This window comes from Papilio xuthus, unplaced genomic scaffold (genome assembly GCF_000836235.2).
Source record: "Papilio xuthus unplaced genomic scaffold, Pxut_1.1 DF826159.1, whole genome shotgun sequence".
In the NCBI taxonomy this organism is placed as follows: Eukaryota; Metazoa; Arthropoda; class Insecta; order Lepidoptera; family Papilionidae; genus Papilio; species Papilio xuthus.
Genome location: NW_013532490.1, coordinates 1,657,961 through 1,677,956, shown reverse-complemented (window position 1 = coordinate 1,677,956; position 19,996 = coordinate 1,657,961). Strand labels below are relative to the sequence as shown.

The 19,996-nt window shown below is 34.4% G+C and overlaps 1 protein-coding gene across 6 annotated transcripts in view; it reads left to right on the top strand.

Moving 5' to 3' along the window:
* Positions 1 to 19,996, top strand: part of pan (transcription factor pangolin) — a 126,517-nt gene that overhangs the window by 56,910 nt on the left and 49,611 nt on the right. For all 6 annotated transcript variants that reach the window (XM_013319313.1, XM_013319315.1, XM_013319314.1 and 3 more), the window contains exons 3-4: positions 2,251 to 2,314; positions 13,638 to 13,735. In XM_013319313.1, the coding sequence (XP_013174767.1) occupies positions 2,251 to 2,314; positions 13,638 to 13,735 (162 nt within the window). The remainder of the gene's footprint in view (positions 1 to 2,250; positions 2,315 to 13,637; positions 13,736 to 19,996) is intronic.

Genomic DNA, 19,996 nt, shown 5'->3' with positions numbered 1-19,996 from the left:
ATTGTAATCGATTTTTTTATTTCTACTTCTTTCACCTAAATGTATACGTAATGCTTTTTGGACTTTAATTTTCGTGAGGAAAATATGTGTTATTTTCGCAAAATATTTATTACAATTTATGACGCTTTAATCTTTAGCTCCGATAAAATTTCTATAGATATGAGTTAAACGATTAGTCAAGATTTATAGTATAACTAGCTGTCACCCGCAACTCCGTCCGCGCTAAAAAAAACTTATTAAATAGCTCATGTGCTCTTCCAGACTATGTTCTACATATAGATGTAATTGCCAAGATTCATTAAGATCTGTTTAGCCGTTCCAGAGATACCTTCTGTTAGGAAAATAATCCCAAAAAGGGGCAGTGTATTGACTCAACACTAGCCTTACTAAAATGTCGTCGTTTGTGTCAACTCACTATTCATTCTGACACTGGACTTTGTAACGAAATCACGTCATTCGCACCGAATGATTCTAGCTAATACTGTCTAAAACTTCTAACAAACGTCCATCTAAACATTTGCATTTATATTATTAAGATTATCAATAAATTCCACAACTACCCGTCTCGCCATGTTTGACTTGAAGTTAAAATAAATGGAATTTTACGAACATGTTTCTTACTTTGTTGTCGATACATTCTATAGGGACAATAATTGTAGTTTAATTTAGTAACAAGTTATATAGCGCTAGTTTGATGTATCGAGATAATATCTAAAGTAATAAGTCCTTATTTGTCATAAACTGGACATTTAAAATATTTTTTTTATTTAATTAAATACTTGTAAATGTATCCAATTGAATAGCTTTTTTTATTATCGACCAGCTGTCGCCCGCGATTATGTCTGCGCTGAATTAAAAAGAAAATTAATAAGTCGCCTATGTGTTCTTCAAAAGTATGTTCAACATCTATGCCAAATTTCAGCAAGATCCGTTGAGCCGTTCCGGAGATACCTTTTAACAAACATCCATATAAACTTTCGCATTTATAATATTAATATGATTGATGATGGAAAATTGTGCATAAACTTAAATTATACTTACATTAACTTTAGTATATTGAAATTGTACTTAAATCTAATTGAAAACCATTCATTTATTAGTCCTATCCAGAACAGAAAATACTGAACTCGTATTTAAGGCAATTTCCTGCTAAATCTCTATAAAATCTCTTACAAAGGTCAAATGACTTAATACATCGGGGATACTTGTTACCCTTGATTTGGTGTAAGTGTCCGAGTGGGGTAAACTGATTCCGACTCATCCAATTACGTACACCCTCCCTTAAAGGCATTACTATTAGGGGACTATTCTTGACATAATATAACGTTATAAAATGAAAAAGTCGTAGATTGGGCAAACGAGCAGTGGGAACACCGAGGTGTTCATCGACGTCCATGGACATCTGCAATATCAGAGGAACCGCAGATGCGTTTCCAGCCTTTGAGATGGTGATATGCCCGCTTCTTGAATGACACTAAGTCGTAGCGGTTTGAAATTACCACCGAGGACAGTTTGTTATTGTTAAAAAAAGCATCAAATAAATTTATTGAAATTAAATGGTGTATTATTTATAATCACAGATAGAAAAATAAATTAAGTTCTCAAAGTACTTAATTGCTTATCTCAACAATTACTAAAAATAATTTTTCTCTCCATCGTGAATGAAAGAATAGTCTCCCTCTAATATCATCAAGGTGTCGACATTTCAAACGGCTCATTGGCTCCGTAACATCGTAGTAGATGGAGGAAATTCGGTTATTGGGATTAATGAAAGCGGAAACATTCCAATTTGTTATATCCATTATCGTCGCTGATATTGTTCAAGCAAAAACTAAGCTCAATGAATCGGATTGATACGGTCGCCCCTTTTAGTTTTTGAAGAGGTATATTTTGACAGTTCTTGATAAGTGTATGTTTTAATATATGTAGATTTTATGACTTGAAATATATAAACAATACTCAATTAACTTTTAGTTAGATTGATGAATGGATGTATCTGTATGTAAGGAAGTAACTCCAGAATAGCTCAAAGGATCTTGATGAAATTTGGCACAGATGTAGAACATAGTCTGGATGAACATATAGGCTACTAATTAAGTTTTTTTTTAATACCGCGAGAATGGAGTCGCGTTTGACAGCTACTTAAATAAATAATTTCTATGTTCTATGTTCAAATGCTAGTTAACAATTGGTGTTAAAAGGAAAAAATAATAACTTTTATTTTAATCATTTATTTTATCTTTGTTTCAGGAAAAGTCTGGCGAACCTTATTCCGGGAAATTATCGGTGAAATCGGATTTAAGTCCTGTTTTCGGTAAGTGTATACATCGAATTATAATATTCTTAATGTTTTTATTCAGAAAATGCACGTATCCGAACACCGGACATGGTATTCCATGCATGGATCACTTTGTAAGATTATCTATTCAAGTACGTAGCTTATCTCACTTAAGTTATGACGAGAATAGTTCATACTTGAATACCCAATTATCAATCCAGTGTGACAAGTCGTATGACGGGTTCCAGCTGTGTTGCCAGCCTTTGTGTTTATATCAATGTTGATGTCAATATATATTAATTATTGTAACGCTGGAATTAAGTTTATGGGCACTGATTTGATAATGTAGTTGTGTTTAGTGGTGGTTCAAATGCCTTTAAGGAAAAACAGTCTTATGTCTATAGTCGAAATTAATAGGAATTAGAACTTGTAACAAACTTATCTAAACAATTTAATATAAAGCTGTAAGTACAACTAAAGAAAATAAGTAAAACTTTTAGCCAGTTGAATGTGTTATTATTATTTTTAATTTCAATTGAATACGACTATACTTATGATAGAATAAAGAAAGAGGTTAACGAGCAAACTAATTCATTGCGTAACCACTTGTTATATTAAACTAAACCTTTTGATTACTCATTACATCAGTTTAGGGTATAATCTAGATGCTTTAAGTTTAGCAAGCAGATTTACCGCTTATGTAAGAAACAAGTCGTATTAATTTAAAGCAAATCAAAGAACTTCATAATATGATTTATTGTTGAATAATCGTCAGTATTTACATGTATTTAGTTCATTTAACTACGATCTATAAATCGTTCAATGTAGTGATGTGAAATTGATTTCAGTGTAAGTAAGACAAGGTGGGAATTATCACCGGGATTTAATGGCGGTGCTCGGCTCGCGGCCATTATGTGAGAATTATGTGTGTTTTATCGCCAGCTTATAATCATCTGTCACTATCGTTACAATATTTTCGTATAATTTCATCTGGCTCTACCTTTATTTAGAGAGGTTAGTGTGATTTATCGATAAAAAATATCTAATTTTTAATTGATATTTTTTGTGTTTGCTAACTATAGAGATACTTAACAATGCAAGTTAGTTTTAATTTGAAAATAAGTGTTTTTTACTTCAAATATTTTCGGTTATTGTTATAATAATATGATATATAAGAGTTCATAAGTAGATATTACGTACAACAAATTTAAATGTTTTATTCGCGATGTATGTAATTTTAGCGTATTTTTTGATGGATATTTTAAAGATACTTGCTTAACGCTTACGTTTAGTTTTAGTAAATAAATCAAACTTATTCTATCAAAACAATAAAAAACTAGCGATATCGACATTTTATCACGGTCTGTTATCGACAGCCGCGCATCACTAACCGGCTACGGGCGAACGCCTCGTTATTTGTTGTTATTAGTGTCGTTTTTTTCTCATTTTTTTCCTCGGGAGGTTTTTGAGAACCGGTTACGGAGTCTAATCTGATCAGTTCACCACGACCCGAGCTCCGTGCCGGACCAGGAAAAAAAATAATGCAACCGATATACAGTCAGCATCTATACACTATACATGATTATAAACTTTATTCTATTAAGGATAAGGTTGTATGTTCTTTATTTGCTGAGCGATTCTTAGTGCAAAGAACGATATTGGGTATTGAAGATTGGCTTCAGTAATATAACTTTAGTATGTGTTCTGCATTTTTAATCTAACTTGTTTCTTTTAAATACATTTTAGGTTAATCGTAACATTGTAGTACGGATCGCTTTAATGTCGGGTTTACTGTGCCAGTACAGTAGGAAAATGTACAGTTGGCATATTGTAACACAAACTGGCGCAAGTAAGCCAAAACTGTCCATGCCAACGTTGCTGTCCAACTGTACTGACATAATGTAAACCAGGCATTAATGATGTTTACTGGAGTAAACTGCTTAAGTTGGTTAAAGAATCTTTTTTTCTTCTCTAAATATTGAGGTATTCAGACGAAAAATTTCAGACAGTATTATTTTCTATGGAAAACGATATTAAATACAAAAGTAGTTAGCGATGGTTAAATTTAATATGGTATGAAAACGAGCATAGTACGTTTCCTAACATAGACCATGATTTTCTTCTAAAACTATTAATCATAATTACAACAAATCACTCTCTGAAACATATCTCTGTACAATTAAAAACAGTGAAAGTATTTATTAATACTCCACATTTATCGTATTAATAATTAGGTTATTTAAGTTTAATTCCAATCATTAATTCATGACTTCATTATAATGACATTCATCGTTCATTTCATGCAGCCGAAGTTATAATTTCATTTATTGAATGCGTTAATCCGCGATAAAAACGATTAATAACCTACCGGTGTATTTTGCCAGACATTTTATCTCGTGACATTTTGCGGTTTGTTTTTTTTATTGTGACAAATGTGTAATTTAATATTTATGTTAATGTATTCATTGCATACATGATTTATAGATAACTCGATCATTTGAATGTAAGAACATGGCTTCTAGATTTTTCGTTGTTACTTGTCGCTTTTTTTTAGTTCGGTTGGAGATCATCATCATCAGCATCATACGTCCCCACTGAGGGTTTCGGAGCCTCCACTAAATTAGGGGTGATTAGGCTATCCACGCTGGCCAAGTGCGGGTTAGGATATTTGAAGGTTGCATTACGATTTTCCTTCTCCGTAAGAATGTCGGATAAATGTACATATGTAAATCGAAAATCGAAAAACACATGGCAAGATTTGAATCCTGGACCTGCAGATTACAAGTCAAGTGCTTAACCCCTGAGCCATGAACGCTTCGGTTGGATATCATCTGCATATAATATCATTTATTTTCTCTTTATTAGATTCACAATGATTTTATTTTTATACAATATTCTGACTTATGATTTAAGAAAACTTAAGAGTGGATCATGTTATGGTGACAATTTTTAGCAATATCTACATCACAATGATATAAAAAAATCTGTTTTGTAAGTATTGTAGGAGTGGAAACCTACAATAAGATGAAAAGGCCAATGCAGACTGGTTATAAGTTTGACCAATTAAATGTCACAAATGTCTTTCCAAACTTTACGTAGGTGGGAAATAATAACCTGAATAAAATTTGTGACAAATTATGTTTTTTTTTAATAACAGTCTAATATTAATAATTCACTCAAAACTATAGACAAGTTGCAGTAAACTACGTTTTAAAAGCTAATAGCTTTTATATCGAGATAGTGGTTCGATAAATTCGAGGCCATTATTCTATTTTCGTAAATATTAAAAATCAACGCGATAGTTTCATCCATCTATCAAATGCAACGCTAAATGGATTTCAGAGGATGTTATGTGTTAGGGTTGCCTCAGTTTTATTTAAAAAATATAATATTGTTAATATTATAAATGCGAATGTTTAAATGGATGCATACTTGTTAGAACGGTTGCACGTATCTTGCAGTAATTTGGCATAGATGTAGAAGATAAGCTACAAATTAAGATTTGTTTTTCGTATGGAATCGCAGGCGAAAGCTAGTATTGGTTTTAGGGGCTTAGACCATTACTTTTTATTAGTTTTAATACATTCAAAGCGCCATGTCTATTCTTGCAGCTGTTTCTTTTTGTACAATGTTCTATTTAATTCCTTTTTATTTGGCAAGTTTATTTTCTATTAAATAATTTGTTCTTCTTTTAATTTTAAATATTCTATTCGCTCCAATAACCACAATAAAGTGGTAAGTACGTTTTGACTATAAATGTGTTAATGGTTGTTTCCATTTATCAGATATAGATAATCAAAAATGATTATCTTAAACGAAAATTATATTCAAGGAATAGTATATTATCAAATTCCTTGAATATATCTCGAATCAAAATCTAATCTGAAAAAATACGTTAAATGTATTACGTCGCATAGGATTTATTGTCTTTAATGTATTATTTCATTTCTTTCTCGCATGACGTAATCCGCTATATCCATCTCACTCGCTCTCACAATTCGCGCGCAACCAGTCGGCCTACCTGTCGCGATGCACGCTGTTTTATGTCATTATATCCAGCATCTAATTGGAACTTGATATGCGTTCACAATTAGACCGTCGTCGTTAGGAGATTAACGAGCTTTTTACACTTATAATGTGAGTTGGTGCAAGTCACAAGCATACGGTCTGAGTGCTGACAAAACAATTTGAATACATCTAGTTAAATTGAATTAAATAATGTACTGCATTAAGTTTGTACATCCTTAGATTTACTAATAAATACGATGAAAAGTTTTTCCAGTGGTGAATTACTCGAGATATTAATCTAATATTTTTTTTATTTGCTGTCTGTCCTTTTTGGTAACCATGAACTCTCCCTCGCTGTCGGACGTTAACTGTCTTGATATAATTTATAAGAATTACTCGTAATACCTAGTAGAGGTCACAAATGTCAAACAGTGGATAAAAGTACAAGTGAAATTTTACATTATTCCATTGCTATTGTTGCTTTTATATCAAGTTTATCTTCTATATGCATAAAACGCAATGTATTACGTACAATTTTGACAGAACACTGGTAAACTCGTAATTAAAATCTCGTACGTACTTTGTTATTAAATGTTTTAGAAACGCTTCCACTTACATCATTTGCTGACTTATCCATTATCTAAAAATCATTTTAGGGGCTCGTATCAATTAATAATTAAATGTATCTACTCAATCTTGTTTTTTGTTATCTTAGTTTGCTCATTCGCTTATATCAAATATTTTCATTATAAATTTATTGAACACTAGCTTAGATGTGTATTTTACTTACTTTAACTATATTAAAATCAAGACTGACCGTGGGTTTCTGAGACCAAAAGCCCTGTTTAAAATATACTGTTATAAGGCTGGCAACGCATCTGCGATTCCTCTGGTATTGCCGATGTCCATGGGATGTTGAGGACCTCGGTGTTCCCACTGCTCGTTTGCTCCCTTCTGTTATAAAAAAAAATATCTGTTTTGTCAAAAATACTGTCTTTGAAATCACCGGTTAAACAATTGAAAAAGTAAAATAAATTTAAATTAACCTCCTCTCTTGTTTGTTGTTTTTAAACTTATTTTCTCAAAAATTAATATGTTTATTTGAAATATTCACAGTATAATACCTAATATTTTCTCACGGAACCTTCATAGCGAGATAAAGTAACCATACGTATACGAGTCAGACAGGTTCCGACGGACGGTGGTTTTTGTAGGCGATAAAGATGGTAATTGCTTCACAGGGTGTACCTGTCAAGTGTTTGGAGCTCTGCGGGTCATCAATCACTGCAGCTCTAAAAAGCCTTACTCCTTTTTTTTTGTTTAAATTATAGTAATCTTATACAAGGCATGATGTCTCTTGATATTCATAAGTGCAGTTTCGCTGTAGATATTTGTGGTGTCGAGGAAAATATCTTACACTGACTAAAGGCCTGTACCAAAATATATAGCTGTTTTGCTTCATTTTTGTATGAAAGTATGTAACTAGCTTTTGCCCGCGACTATGTCCGTGTGGATTTTTTTAAACTTATTAAATAGGCTGGTTTCTGGCAGAAACTGTTCTGTATGTATACCATTCGTTTTAAAGATACCTTCTAACAAGCATCCATCCATTAAAACTTACGTAATTATAATATTAGTAAGAAGTAAGATAGGTCAATAGCTTATTTAGATATGACTAAATTTTATGCATGTTTCTACTTAAGGGCCTATAGCATTTTTATTAACTAAGATAACACGGCCGCGGACGAGAGCGAAAGCGTGCCCGTGGTCCCGTCCCGATGCGTTGGAGGAACAGAGGGGTTTAGTGGGTATGCCTCCGCTATGGAGGAGAATCCCTCATAACTACCGCGTCCCCCCCGGGGTGCGGAGTATGCATAAAGCATTCCCCTCTGAAAAAAAAACTAAGCTAACACATATGTATTCTGTTACAATATGACGAGAAAATAAACAGGATTTTATATTATTATTATATATAACAACCGTAGCTAGAGATTGCAGATTTGCATTTCACACGGTCCTACCACATACGAGTGCATTTCATTTTATTAACATCAATCATCATTATTTAGCTTATAAGATAAAATTATAAGATAAAAAAAGGTTTTCAGGTTGTTTTTAGTTTTAGTAGTATGCTAATTTATGTTAGGAATTGTTAACGATCTTTTTTATGTGAATAGAAAAAAGGATAGGTGATTTTAGTAATGAGTTTATTTTGAATGAAAATTAGAAAATATAGTGATAAATTTTTTTTTGTTTATTTTCTTTGCGATAACAACTAAACTAATATTTTAAGATATCGATTTTTATCATATTTCACTATACAAATAATAATTCTCGACGACAAACCGCAAAAAATACGTAATTTTATGCGACCGCAAACATAAATGCAAGTCCATGTCCGGCCCGGGTTCGAACCCCGCCCGCCCAGGTAGTTTTATAACGCTTTATCTAAAGTTCTTTTCAATGTTGCCACTCTGTTTATTTATTAAAACGATTCAATGAATTTATTCCTTTTGCTTTAATGTGCAATAAAATTTTATAACACGCGACATGTTATAAATAAAGTTACCTTTGGGACATTTTTTTATAGCAGACTACTCATCAAATTCCATAATAGTCAGAAAAGCGTTGCCAACATTATAATAACAAAGAGGGACTGCAGACGGAAGTTTTCTGAGTATCTCACTAGCGGTTGGTTTCTGAGACTAAAATATCTGTATAAAACATATCGTCGTCCCTTTCAATATCTTTGACAAAACAGAGAAAACAATATAGATCTTCTGGTTCTTCTATCGCTTAATATTCAGAGTCTGTCATGTATAATACCATTCAAACAAGCTCAACAATTTTAGGTATTGCGCGCGTTATTCACCACAGGCAGAGTCCCGGTACTTGCAGAGGTATTTGTTCGCAAATAACCACGAGCCTCTGTAAAGTTTGAATCTTATAATAGATATACACGTTCCCGGAACATGTCCACCCCTGACTACAATACGTGCTTGATGCGTCAGATAAGATGCTTATCTATTGTACTTAATGCTGCATCTCTTGGCTCACCTTTTCGCGTACGTGCCGTACCAAGCAAAATGTATCGTCGTACATTGACATATTTGTTACGATTTTACAAAGTTTTATGTTACTTATATTATATATGCAAATATTTAGATGTATGGATATTGTTAGAAGGTATCTGAAGAACGGCTGCATGGATCTCGATGGATGTAGGACATAGTCTGGAAGAAAAAATAATACTACTCCGCTGGCGCATCGACCCAAAGTGGGTCTTGTCCTCCGACACAAGAGATCGTCAAAATCGCCTGTCTTGTGCTTTCTCCTAACAGTCCATCGCTTGTAGCTCCCGCAGATCCTGCTCTACGGCGTCTCGCCAGCGGTATTTGGGCCGACCGATGGGTCGGCCAGTCGGGGTCCCGAGATATGCTGTTTTGGCCTTTCGATCTTCCCCCATCCTCAGGAGGTTGCCCAGCCAAAATAAAAAATAGGCTATTTTTTTTTTAAATTTCTTGCGCATGGAGGCAGAGGCGACAACTAGTATCTCAATAATAATCAATTTGTATTGTTGATTCTAATGAGACGTACTTAACTAACTTTTATTTAAAAAAAACCGGTAGCCAGTTCCCTAATCGACGTGGCGTGGTGTGACTTTCACTGTACACCCGTGTGTGTACACAGAAGAACGTGTGTACGATTGTGTTTAATACATATTACACGGCGCGGTCCGGACCCGGTCAATATTTGTTTAGGTTTCAGACCTACCGCGGCATAGATTCCGAGAACGACTACGCTCGATCTTATTGAATTATGGTGTACGATTTTATTTGGATGAGCCCTCGTGTGGCCGATTTGTTCCAAATATTGCCTCTTGTTTTGAACTTTTAACACTTACCTTTAGAGGAAATTGACTCGATTTTTTATGGATCTAGAACCTATCAATAGTTTATGTTCCCTTTCTGTGCTTCCACACATCCGTTGATTAAAGGTAGGCATCTTAAAATTCGTATGTCCAGCGATTTTAGGTGACCGCTCGCTCGTTTGCCACCTTTTGATATAAAAAATATATTTATACGGACATTTTGGTCTCAGAAACCCATGGTAAATAGGGGTATAAGACCTATCTGACAATTCATAAGAAAGAAGTAACAATATTTTGCACCCCGCATGCATATTTCTATAAATGTACACAGGCGTTCTTTTTTAAACCCAAAAGTAATTAACGATTCTGTCACCGGCACTCACAAGATGTTATAATTATGTTTTTATATATGATCATCATCATCATCAGCTCACTATACGTCCCCACCGAAAGGCTCGGAGCCTACCCTAAGTTAAGGGTGATTAGGCCATAGTCAACCACGCTGGCCAAGTGCGGGTTGGGTAACTTCACACATATCTTTGAATTACTTCTCAGATATGTGCAGGTTGCATCACGATGTATTCCTTCACCGTAAAAAAGTCGGATAAATGTACATATGCAAATCGGAAAGCGAAAAACAAATGGTACATGGCGGGATTCGAACCCAGGACCTGCAGATTGCAAGTCAAGTGCTTCACCACAGAGCCACCGACGCTCGCCTATATATGATGATTCAGTACAAAAGTGCATTTAAGTGGTTCAGAATCTCAAGGCTAGATTTCTTATCAATATTTTATTAACATGTCAGTTCGCGCATCAAGTGTGGCCCTCTTTCTGGGAAGTAAGCACTAGAAATATAATTAATTATCTTTTATCATATCTAAATCAATTCAATAAACGTATTATCTTTATGATAAGCTATGTTTGTGAGTGTCGTATTCAAATATATTGTATTCGATAGCTTCTTGGTTAGTTAGTCGATAAGAATCAAAGTAAATTTAACACATTTAACATCAATAACAAGCTAATAAAGCTCGTTCTGATGATCACAACAAATATCTGTCTGTTGGAAACCGTATTAAATGTACACCATTAACCCTTTATCTCACCATTCTAGATTTTTTGTCTCATTGTCCTAATACAAGATGATCAAACTAAAAAGAAGCGAGCTTATCACCACGGCGTTGTTGAACTCCTCGGTGTTCCCGCTGCCCTTTTGTTATAAAAAAAAGAAGATATATTTGATTTTAAAAATATATACCACTAACTGTTGGTATCTGAGATCAAATACTCTATATAAAACATATCGTCATTCCTGTCATCTTTACCAAAACAGATAACAATAACTCAGAAACCCACGGTAAAATAATCAAAAGTCTGAAAGTATTTTTACCCAAATGGTACTATGTTAATAAATTGTCACGAATAATATTTAAAAATGTAGCAAACCGCTGTACATGAAATATTAATCTCTCTGCTCATTCATTACGAGCTCTAGTGTAATAAGTGAAATAAAAGCAGACGCCATTAGTGTTAGATAAGCGAAGCCGGGGGGACTCATTATAGTAATACTACGCCAGCAATTGAATCGCTGCTGACAAATTGTAAAGGCATTCTAGAGCTCTCCACTTTTATTTATGTAGATAAATAGAACGAGAAATGAAGAGAATAAACGTCTAAATTAGAAGTTATAATGAATGTAAAACGAAATACATGACTTATTTTTATTCAACAATGAGTTTGTGACCTAATTGTTACGTCTCTGTTTTATAAAATAGTTATTAGATTTTTCTCTCATTTTATTTTAACCGACTTCTAAAAGGAGGAGGTTCTCAATTCGTTTGTATGTTTTTTTTTATGTTCCTTTTGGAATTGAGTTAATTTGGTAGGCGTTTTTATTCAAAGTTCACTTAAATAATTATAAATCTCTGTCTATTATTAGGCAATCGTATTTTCGAGTATGTTATGAAATAACAAAGTGGTATATATGTATAGCTGTTGCCCGCGAGTCCGTCCGTGCGGTATTAAAAAAAACATAATTAGTAGCCTATGTGTTCTTTCAGACTATGCCAAATTTCGTCGAGATCTGTTCTGCAGTTCTGGAGATACCTTCAAACAAACATCCATCCAACTAAACATTCGCATTTATTATATAATATCAGTATGATTACACTTTATTTATATTTCATCCATTATTTTATCCTTTTTAACTAACATTCGCTTATTTTTAAAAGTCGAAAGAAACGACAGTTTGTTTTATACAAGTTTTTCGACAGTGGAAACATTCTAATCAACAAAAGAAAAAACAACGCGGTTAACATAAATTGCTTAAAACGTCCAATAATAACATTCAAGTCGGTGAAATTGAAGACAATGCGTACTTTACCAACTCACCGAGGCGGACTATCGTCGAGTACAGTCGTCGACAATTACGCTAAATGAGTCCTCGTCTCGGTACAATTTCCCCGTCAGATGCCCCCACCCTTTACTGACGTGGTTAGCACTGTACTCATTTACTTACGTGACTGTACTTCTATGCTTTCAGTGTACCTAGAAACGTGAAATTTATACAACACTTTTGTTATGAAGTCTCCAACCAATTAGGAAAGCTTGAAATCTTACCTCTTACTATAGTTAGAAACCGAATGTTTAGATGGATGGATGTTTGTTTGAAGGTATCTTGCAGAACGGCTCAACATGTTTCGTTGAAATTTGGCATAGATGTAGAACATAGTCTGGAAGAACACATAGACTGCTTTTTAAGTTTTTTAGTTCTGCGCAGACGGTGTCGTGGGCGACAGCTAGTATTGTACATGAAATCGAAATGTACAGTTATTTATAAGTTATGCAGGCCAAGTTGTTTGCAAAAGAAATTACAACACATATTGGAAATGCCTGTTTCTAATTTATTTACAAACGTTTATAATGTTCGTGAAAAACGTTAATATTCAACACTTCAGTAACGATGAACGATATCTAATACTTTTTCCTTTACTTAAAAACAGTTGTACGAAATTTCATTTCGATTTCAAATTTCAATCGTTTAGTTTCTAATGTAGAAACAATTGCTCTTTCTACTGTTACTAATATGAAATATGATACCATCCCTCTCATTATCTTAGAAAGAAAAGAGACAACATTACATTTTAAACGATCACCTAAACGGGTAATTACATCTACACAACATAATATAGGAGACGTTAAGACGAGAGATAAAATTCTAAACAAAAAGAACGAGTTCAAATCTCAAACGCCGTAATTTTTTTCATTGCTATTTTTTTTTGTTTTCGAGTTTATACTAAAATAAAGAAATGTTACATATGTATTATTATTTAGTTTAAATTAAAAAAAATATTGATTTTAATATGCATACAGTAGATGGCGCTTTTTCATCTAGTAGAGTCTTACGTTTTCTTTTTTTTTAACTAAGGTGTATTAGTTTGTTAATTAATTTAACAATGTATTTATATTTCTCATCAGGTAAATTCGAACATCATCCAGCAAGTTTCAACATGGGCTATCTCGTAACTCCGTACCCTTATCCCAACGGTGGGGCACATCCACTGCCTGTCTCTATGGTAAGTTCTTTTTAGATTTAAATATACAAATGTACTAACTGTAAGCTACCTAAAGGTACGCGTCTTTTGGCCCGCGCCGGACACTCCGCACGCACCGATTAAACGGATTTGCTTTGTCTTTCGACGAGATCGGCGCATGATGGACGCAGCGTTGTGTTAATTCATACAAAGCAAACTAAAATCCGTTGCGGGCGGATCGCGTAGTGCGTCTGGCGCGGGCTAATGGACGCATACCTTATGGGATTTATGTAATTCTTTGGATATTTGCCACAATTCTAAAGTGTATTTTATATTTTCTTTTGGTTAACCAGGAAACTATTATAAAATAAATGTTTTACATTCTTTACTTAAGTAATCTATCCAAAGTACTATGATCCAGAACAAATATAAGTGGTACTAAACAAATGTACGTTTGTTATAAATATAAACATTGCAAATAAATCATATTTTAAAACTATTTCTGACTCGCCATATCGAACACTCAAGATATTTTTATCTAATCACAATTATCTGCGATGTCAGAGCGTACAACATGACGATTATGCACCGATACTTCACATCTCAAATACTTTATTTGTATCCGTTTTTCATAAATATATAAATACTAGCTGTCGCCTTTGAATCCGCTCGCACGGAATATAAAAAAATCCAGACGCGAGAACCTTGCAGTCGTTTTGGAGATACCTTCGAACAAACATCCATTCATTCGTCCAAACTTCGCATATATATTATTAAGTATGAAGTACGAAGTATAATTAGAACGATATTTTTTATGTTTTATATTACAATTTAGTAGATTTCATAGAAAAATAGCCGAGAATACCAAGTATCCTAAAATATTGACAACTAAACTTACTGTCCGGAAGTAATAATTATCATATTTCTGTATTTACGATCAGTCTGCGTCAAAATACATAAACGTAAATGGATGGTTTTCATCGTATTTTAATCGTATATGCTATTTTTATTTGATTATTTCTCAGTAATAACCACGCCACGTGCACGTCTTCGAACCCGGGACCAGCCGGAAACGGTTACACAAACAGTTTTTATTTTTGTCTTCATCCTGCATACGGACGTGGAAATTACCCTATCTATATATCTTATGACCATGTTGTATACCCAAACTAACTGCAAACCGCGATTTTGTCCGCGCGAAAATTTAATTAGTAGCCTATGTGTTCTTTCAGACTATGTTCTACATCTATGCCAAATTTCAGCGAGATCTATGCAGGCGTTCTGGAGATACCTTTTGATAAACATCCATCTATCGAAACATTCGCATTTATAATACAATATTACTAATCTTCAATTTTATTTGCTTTTTAACACAAATTAAAAATTAAAAAACAAGGGTGAAAAATATGCATTTTGTAATATTAAAATTGTGTTCTAATTTTTTTTAAATGATTCCGTAAATATTAGATCGTGGTGAAATTGTGTCTTAAAACTGGTGAGTGTTTCCGTCATAAAGTAGGTGACAAATTTAAAGTGTGCTAAGTAGTGAGGTTATAAAAATATAGGAATTATTATAATGTGATTTAGAATATTTTGGAGCATCAATAAATCCATGATATTAAAGATATTGATGGTCATATTCGATATTTTATTTTAAATTATATCACTTTAAAAATTATAGCTACTTAATATTTAATATAAAATTATGTTAACTAGTTTTTACTATTATTTAAAACAGAAAACATTCATAAATAAACAATAAAATAAATGGAAACGTGGAAACGCAAGGTTTTCGTTAAGAATTCATTTCCATGGTTAAGATGCCACACTTTACTATCGTTTACAGCGCGGCCATTTTAGATCGAGTCAACATAATAAATGAATATTTCGTATAAATTTAGTAGCCATTAGTGAGCTGTAAAGTTTATATTTTTATACGCGGACGTAAGCATTAAATAGAGTTTCTTATTAGTATCGACATATTAAAGTGCCCTCAATACTATAACATCGATAAAATATAATTTTACGAGTCACAAAAGTACAGTCGGCCACATAAAATGCAAATGGGGTAGATGGAAAAGAAATTGACGTTTGAAAATCGAACGCGCTATCTCAGACCCGATAACCGTTCGATACCTAACGCGGAGTAAGCGAGTACGCATGCACCGATCTCGCCATTCAAATCCTTAGAAAGAAGTAAGAAATGAAAAAAGAACCTACAGCGAAAATATAAAAGTTTCACAGCAACAGGTGGACATATGGCCGTCTCATTCTTTTCTACACGGCTCTAAGTTTGGTCTCTGTTGTGCAGAGCCACCCCCACGGTCGCCGCCCCCGCTCTGGGGCGGGAAATTCGAAGGAGGGGATGGGATGAAAACGCTTTTCTTTTTGCTCGCGGGGTGTGTTTTAGAGCTTTTGTCTGGGTGAATGCGGACGGCAATTTCGGGGTCGCTTGCTTTCGCTCCGCCGCGGGACCCGGCCATCGAATGCTTTATTTCTTTTCAAAAATATGACCGCGATCTCGTAACGCTAAGAAAATGTTTTAATCATTATGTTCAAGTTAACTTTTATTATCTGATATTTAGTACATTATTGTAAAAAAATGTAGCTTTTAGAACTGATTTGATTTTAAATTAGAAATTATTTTTTACTAACTTAAACTTTATACTCAACGTCAAAACTATGTAGTACATTTTCAAAACTCAAATCTAAACAATAGAACTTAGTTCATTCGACGTCGAATTTATCATAAGTAATATTAGGTTTAGAAGTCACAGCACGGTACAGATGTTAGATCGATTTTCAAACAATAGGATATCCCTGTATCAAAGGTAGCTAATGAAGTAAACAGACGCTGTGACAAAGTCAGGCTCCGTGTCAGAGGTGCTGCGGATTACATCTAAACTTGTAGTCAACTATAAAGTAGTTTGTTCGGTCTGTGTGTGCACTGCCTAATCCGGTAAAGGTCATTGAACTTTGCGCACTTTGTTCTTAACATTGTTCATTTTATTTAGTAATTTTTGTAACATTTCAACTTTAACTGTAATCGTAATAAGACGTTAAAGATCATATTTTATACGTTATTTTTGCGTTTGTTTTCTAAATGAAGTAATTAAATCGATTGTGGGATAAATGTTATGGCATAAAAATTAATTAATTCACCCTTTTAACAACAATTAAAATGAAATTGCTCAATAGAAAGTTTTTATTATTATTTTTTAAACAATAATTTATTTTAATCTCTTAAAAGTCTATTGCGCATTCAAAAGCACCGATGTGAGTGAACGTATCATCACGCGTCATCACTATCACGTATGTTCGTGATACCCGCAGTCGGGTGTACCTAGCGTACGTGTAACGGTTTATCTTACCTACGATATGGGTGATGTACCCAGTCTCGTGGTATCGTGGGTCTGATAGTCAGGACGTCACGGCTCTAGGCACTAAGACGTCCCCTACCACTGAACTCGTTTTGGATACAAATTTCGAAATTTAAACAAAAAGTTATTTTTGCGCACGGTATAAGAATAAAAATCTGCCTTAATAAACCTTTCTCGACAGTACGTTATCCGATAATTTTTTACAGACATGAAAAAGTCCCAATAATCCTAAATAATAAATGCGGTAAAGCGTAAAATGTCGAGCACAAAGAATCAATATTTAGCCATCAAGGTAATTAGCGTCGCTCAGGAAATACGTAGAGTCCTCATCGATCTCCAGCGAGAGTTGCAGCGCACCCTTAAAAAGAGCGTTCAATTCCCGTCTCCAATTCGTCTCCGATACCGGCCATAATTCCGTCCGGGAAAATCATTACACACGCCCCGGTAATTCGAATTTCGAGAGGCCCGCTACCCCACCCACTATCCGACCCGCTACCCTCCGGCCCGAGGGGGGGACTCCCCCTACCTTCCACGCTGCATCTCATTTTCAAATACTATACTAACGGCTAAGCTCCGTTTCCTATAATACCGATCTCGTACTATATGCGCTAAAATGAACCCTACCCCTATCACAATATAGGCTATTTCACATTCTTGATATCGAAACACGCGCACACCAATTGTAACTTTGTACAGTAGAAGGTAAAGTTAGAATTTCTTTGAGCTTTCTTCGCGGGCGCTATCCGGATTTGGACTGTAACTGCGCTCCTGGGAAGGGGAGCGCTTTCCACTGAATAATATAGGGGAGATTTCCTCTCTTATTTTTTCGTGAATTTTTTATTTAAGAAAGGGATAAGATTTTAATGTGGGCGCTCGCAGCCTTTATTACTCGCGATTGCGAGAGATACCCTATTGTTGGGAGTCTTGATGCGTGTGGGGTTTCCGCTTAAAGTATTCTCTATGGCAGATATATCTCGGGGACACCGGCCCCCGCCCGGCCCGGCACCGTAATGACGTTTTAGGAGATTTCTTTTTTTTATCCGTTGCTGTTTTGTCAGCCGCGGGCGCGGCGTAATCAGCGGAATTTTTGTTTTTGCGGAATGTTACATTTTTGTCTCGTAAAAAGCAACTTTGATATTATGCTACTGGTACACTTTTCTTTAAAATAACTCTAATTTTAATTACTACATTAGTAAAGTATAATATGTAACAATAATTACTTAACCAACAAATTTAGAGTACATAGAAAATGAAGATATGATGATAAAGACACGATACATATTAAATTGAAAATCGATTTCAAATTGCGTATTGCAATTCATTGTACCTCATAGTTACCTCATCTACAGTATGCCAATAAGTAAATGTATTACATTGAATTGTTATTCATACTTAACATACGCTTCGTGAATAGCAAAAACCTTTTATAAACCCACGCAAATGTATTCCCATTCACTCCAACATTCCGAGAATCACAATCGACTTAGTGCGCGTCATCTGTAACTGAGCTAATCTTTTCAAGTCGACCTAATGATTATTCCGCTCGCAATGACGGGAGCCTTCGCCGGTGTTGGTGGCGGAAGCTAGGCCACATTCCCCGGCACTGCTTGCCCTTGAACCGTACCTCTTTGAACAATAGCGTCATGGTTAACGCAAAATGCTTTAGCGGGCAATTTGGAATATAACCTTATTAAAACTAATGCGTTTAAGCTTTAGTGTTGTGATTGACAATTAATTGCAGATACTTTTTTTTTTCTTTTAATACCACACATGAGAATTTTACTTCAAATTATCTTAAATATCCGAAACAACTTTTAGATAAGTAAATCGCATTTCAGTAACTTTACTGACGTATTTTTATATAGTTATTGAATACGATATAAACGATAGAATGGGTTCCTACACAATGAAGAGTTAATACGCTATAGTATGTAACTTGTACCACACATAATGCCAATTCGGAAGTACGAATATCATTAAAGACTGTTTGTCGGCACGTTTAGGGACAGAAGGTGCGACGACGTCGACGATTTCTATCTAGTCTAATTGTGCATTGTTCCAACTTATTCGGGCTCATTATTGTAACGAATAATTAACACCTCACTAACTAAGATATGTAGTGAATTGATACGAAAGATAGCTTGTGTTTTGCGTAGTCCTTACGCAGTATATAATGCTATCTCGCTCTCAGTGTTGGTTAGAGTAACTTATCGATAATTTATCTTTTTAACACGCTTCTTTAAATAAATATTAAATGTAATAGCTAGTTTAATGTAGCATTAATATACAGGGAGTTTGGTCTTTAATTTACTTTGCTTAATATCTTTTTTGCACTCTGTAGTTGCAGTCATCGATATCGATAGTTTTAAAACAATTATGAGGTAAAACCTAGTGATTTTAGTAGTTTTGAGTTTAATTTTTTGGAGTTTAAGTTCTTCTCCCTTCGATAATACCATATCCACGTATAAATAATCAGGCCCAGCAAGGGTTGGGGTGTCGTGGCATTGCAGAGGCGGGGTGCGCGGGGGGAGAGCAGTAATACTTTTAAAAGCGTCATAGCAGTCGGCTCCCTTCAGAGGGCTTTGTGCGAGATCTCATTGTGCGTACAGTAGACGGGAAAAGTCGTTTTGCGAAATTAAGAAAAATTGTGTTTTCCCGTACTTTGATACGTCGAGCTCTGAGAGCGTGAATAGACGCATCCCTATGAAATCTCCTTACGTTTTTCTGTTTTTTTTTTTGTTAATGCGTCGCTGTTGTTCAGCTCACGAATGTTATACGTTGCATGTATATTTTTATTTATTACAATACTTTAACATTGTTAAATTTTTGTTTTGTAGGTTTTTTAGAACATGCTGTGGCATCGACCAATTGTTAAGACAAAATGGTTAGAATCTGATTGTTGTAGCAAAAAAACTATAATATA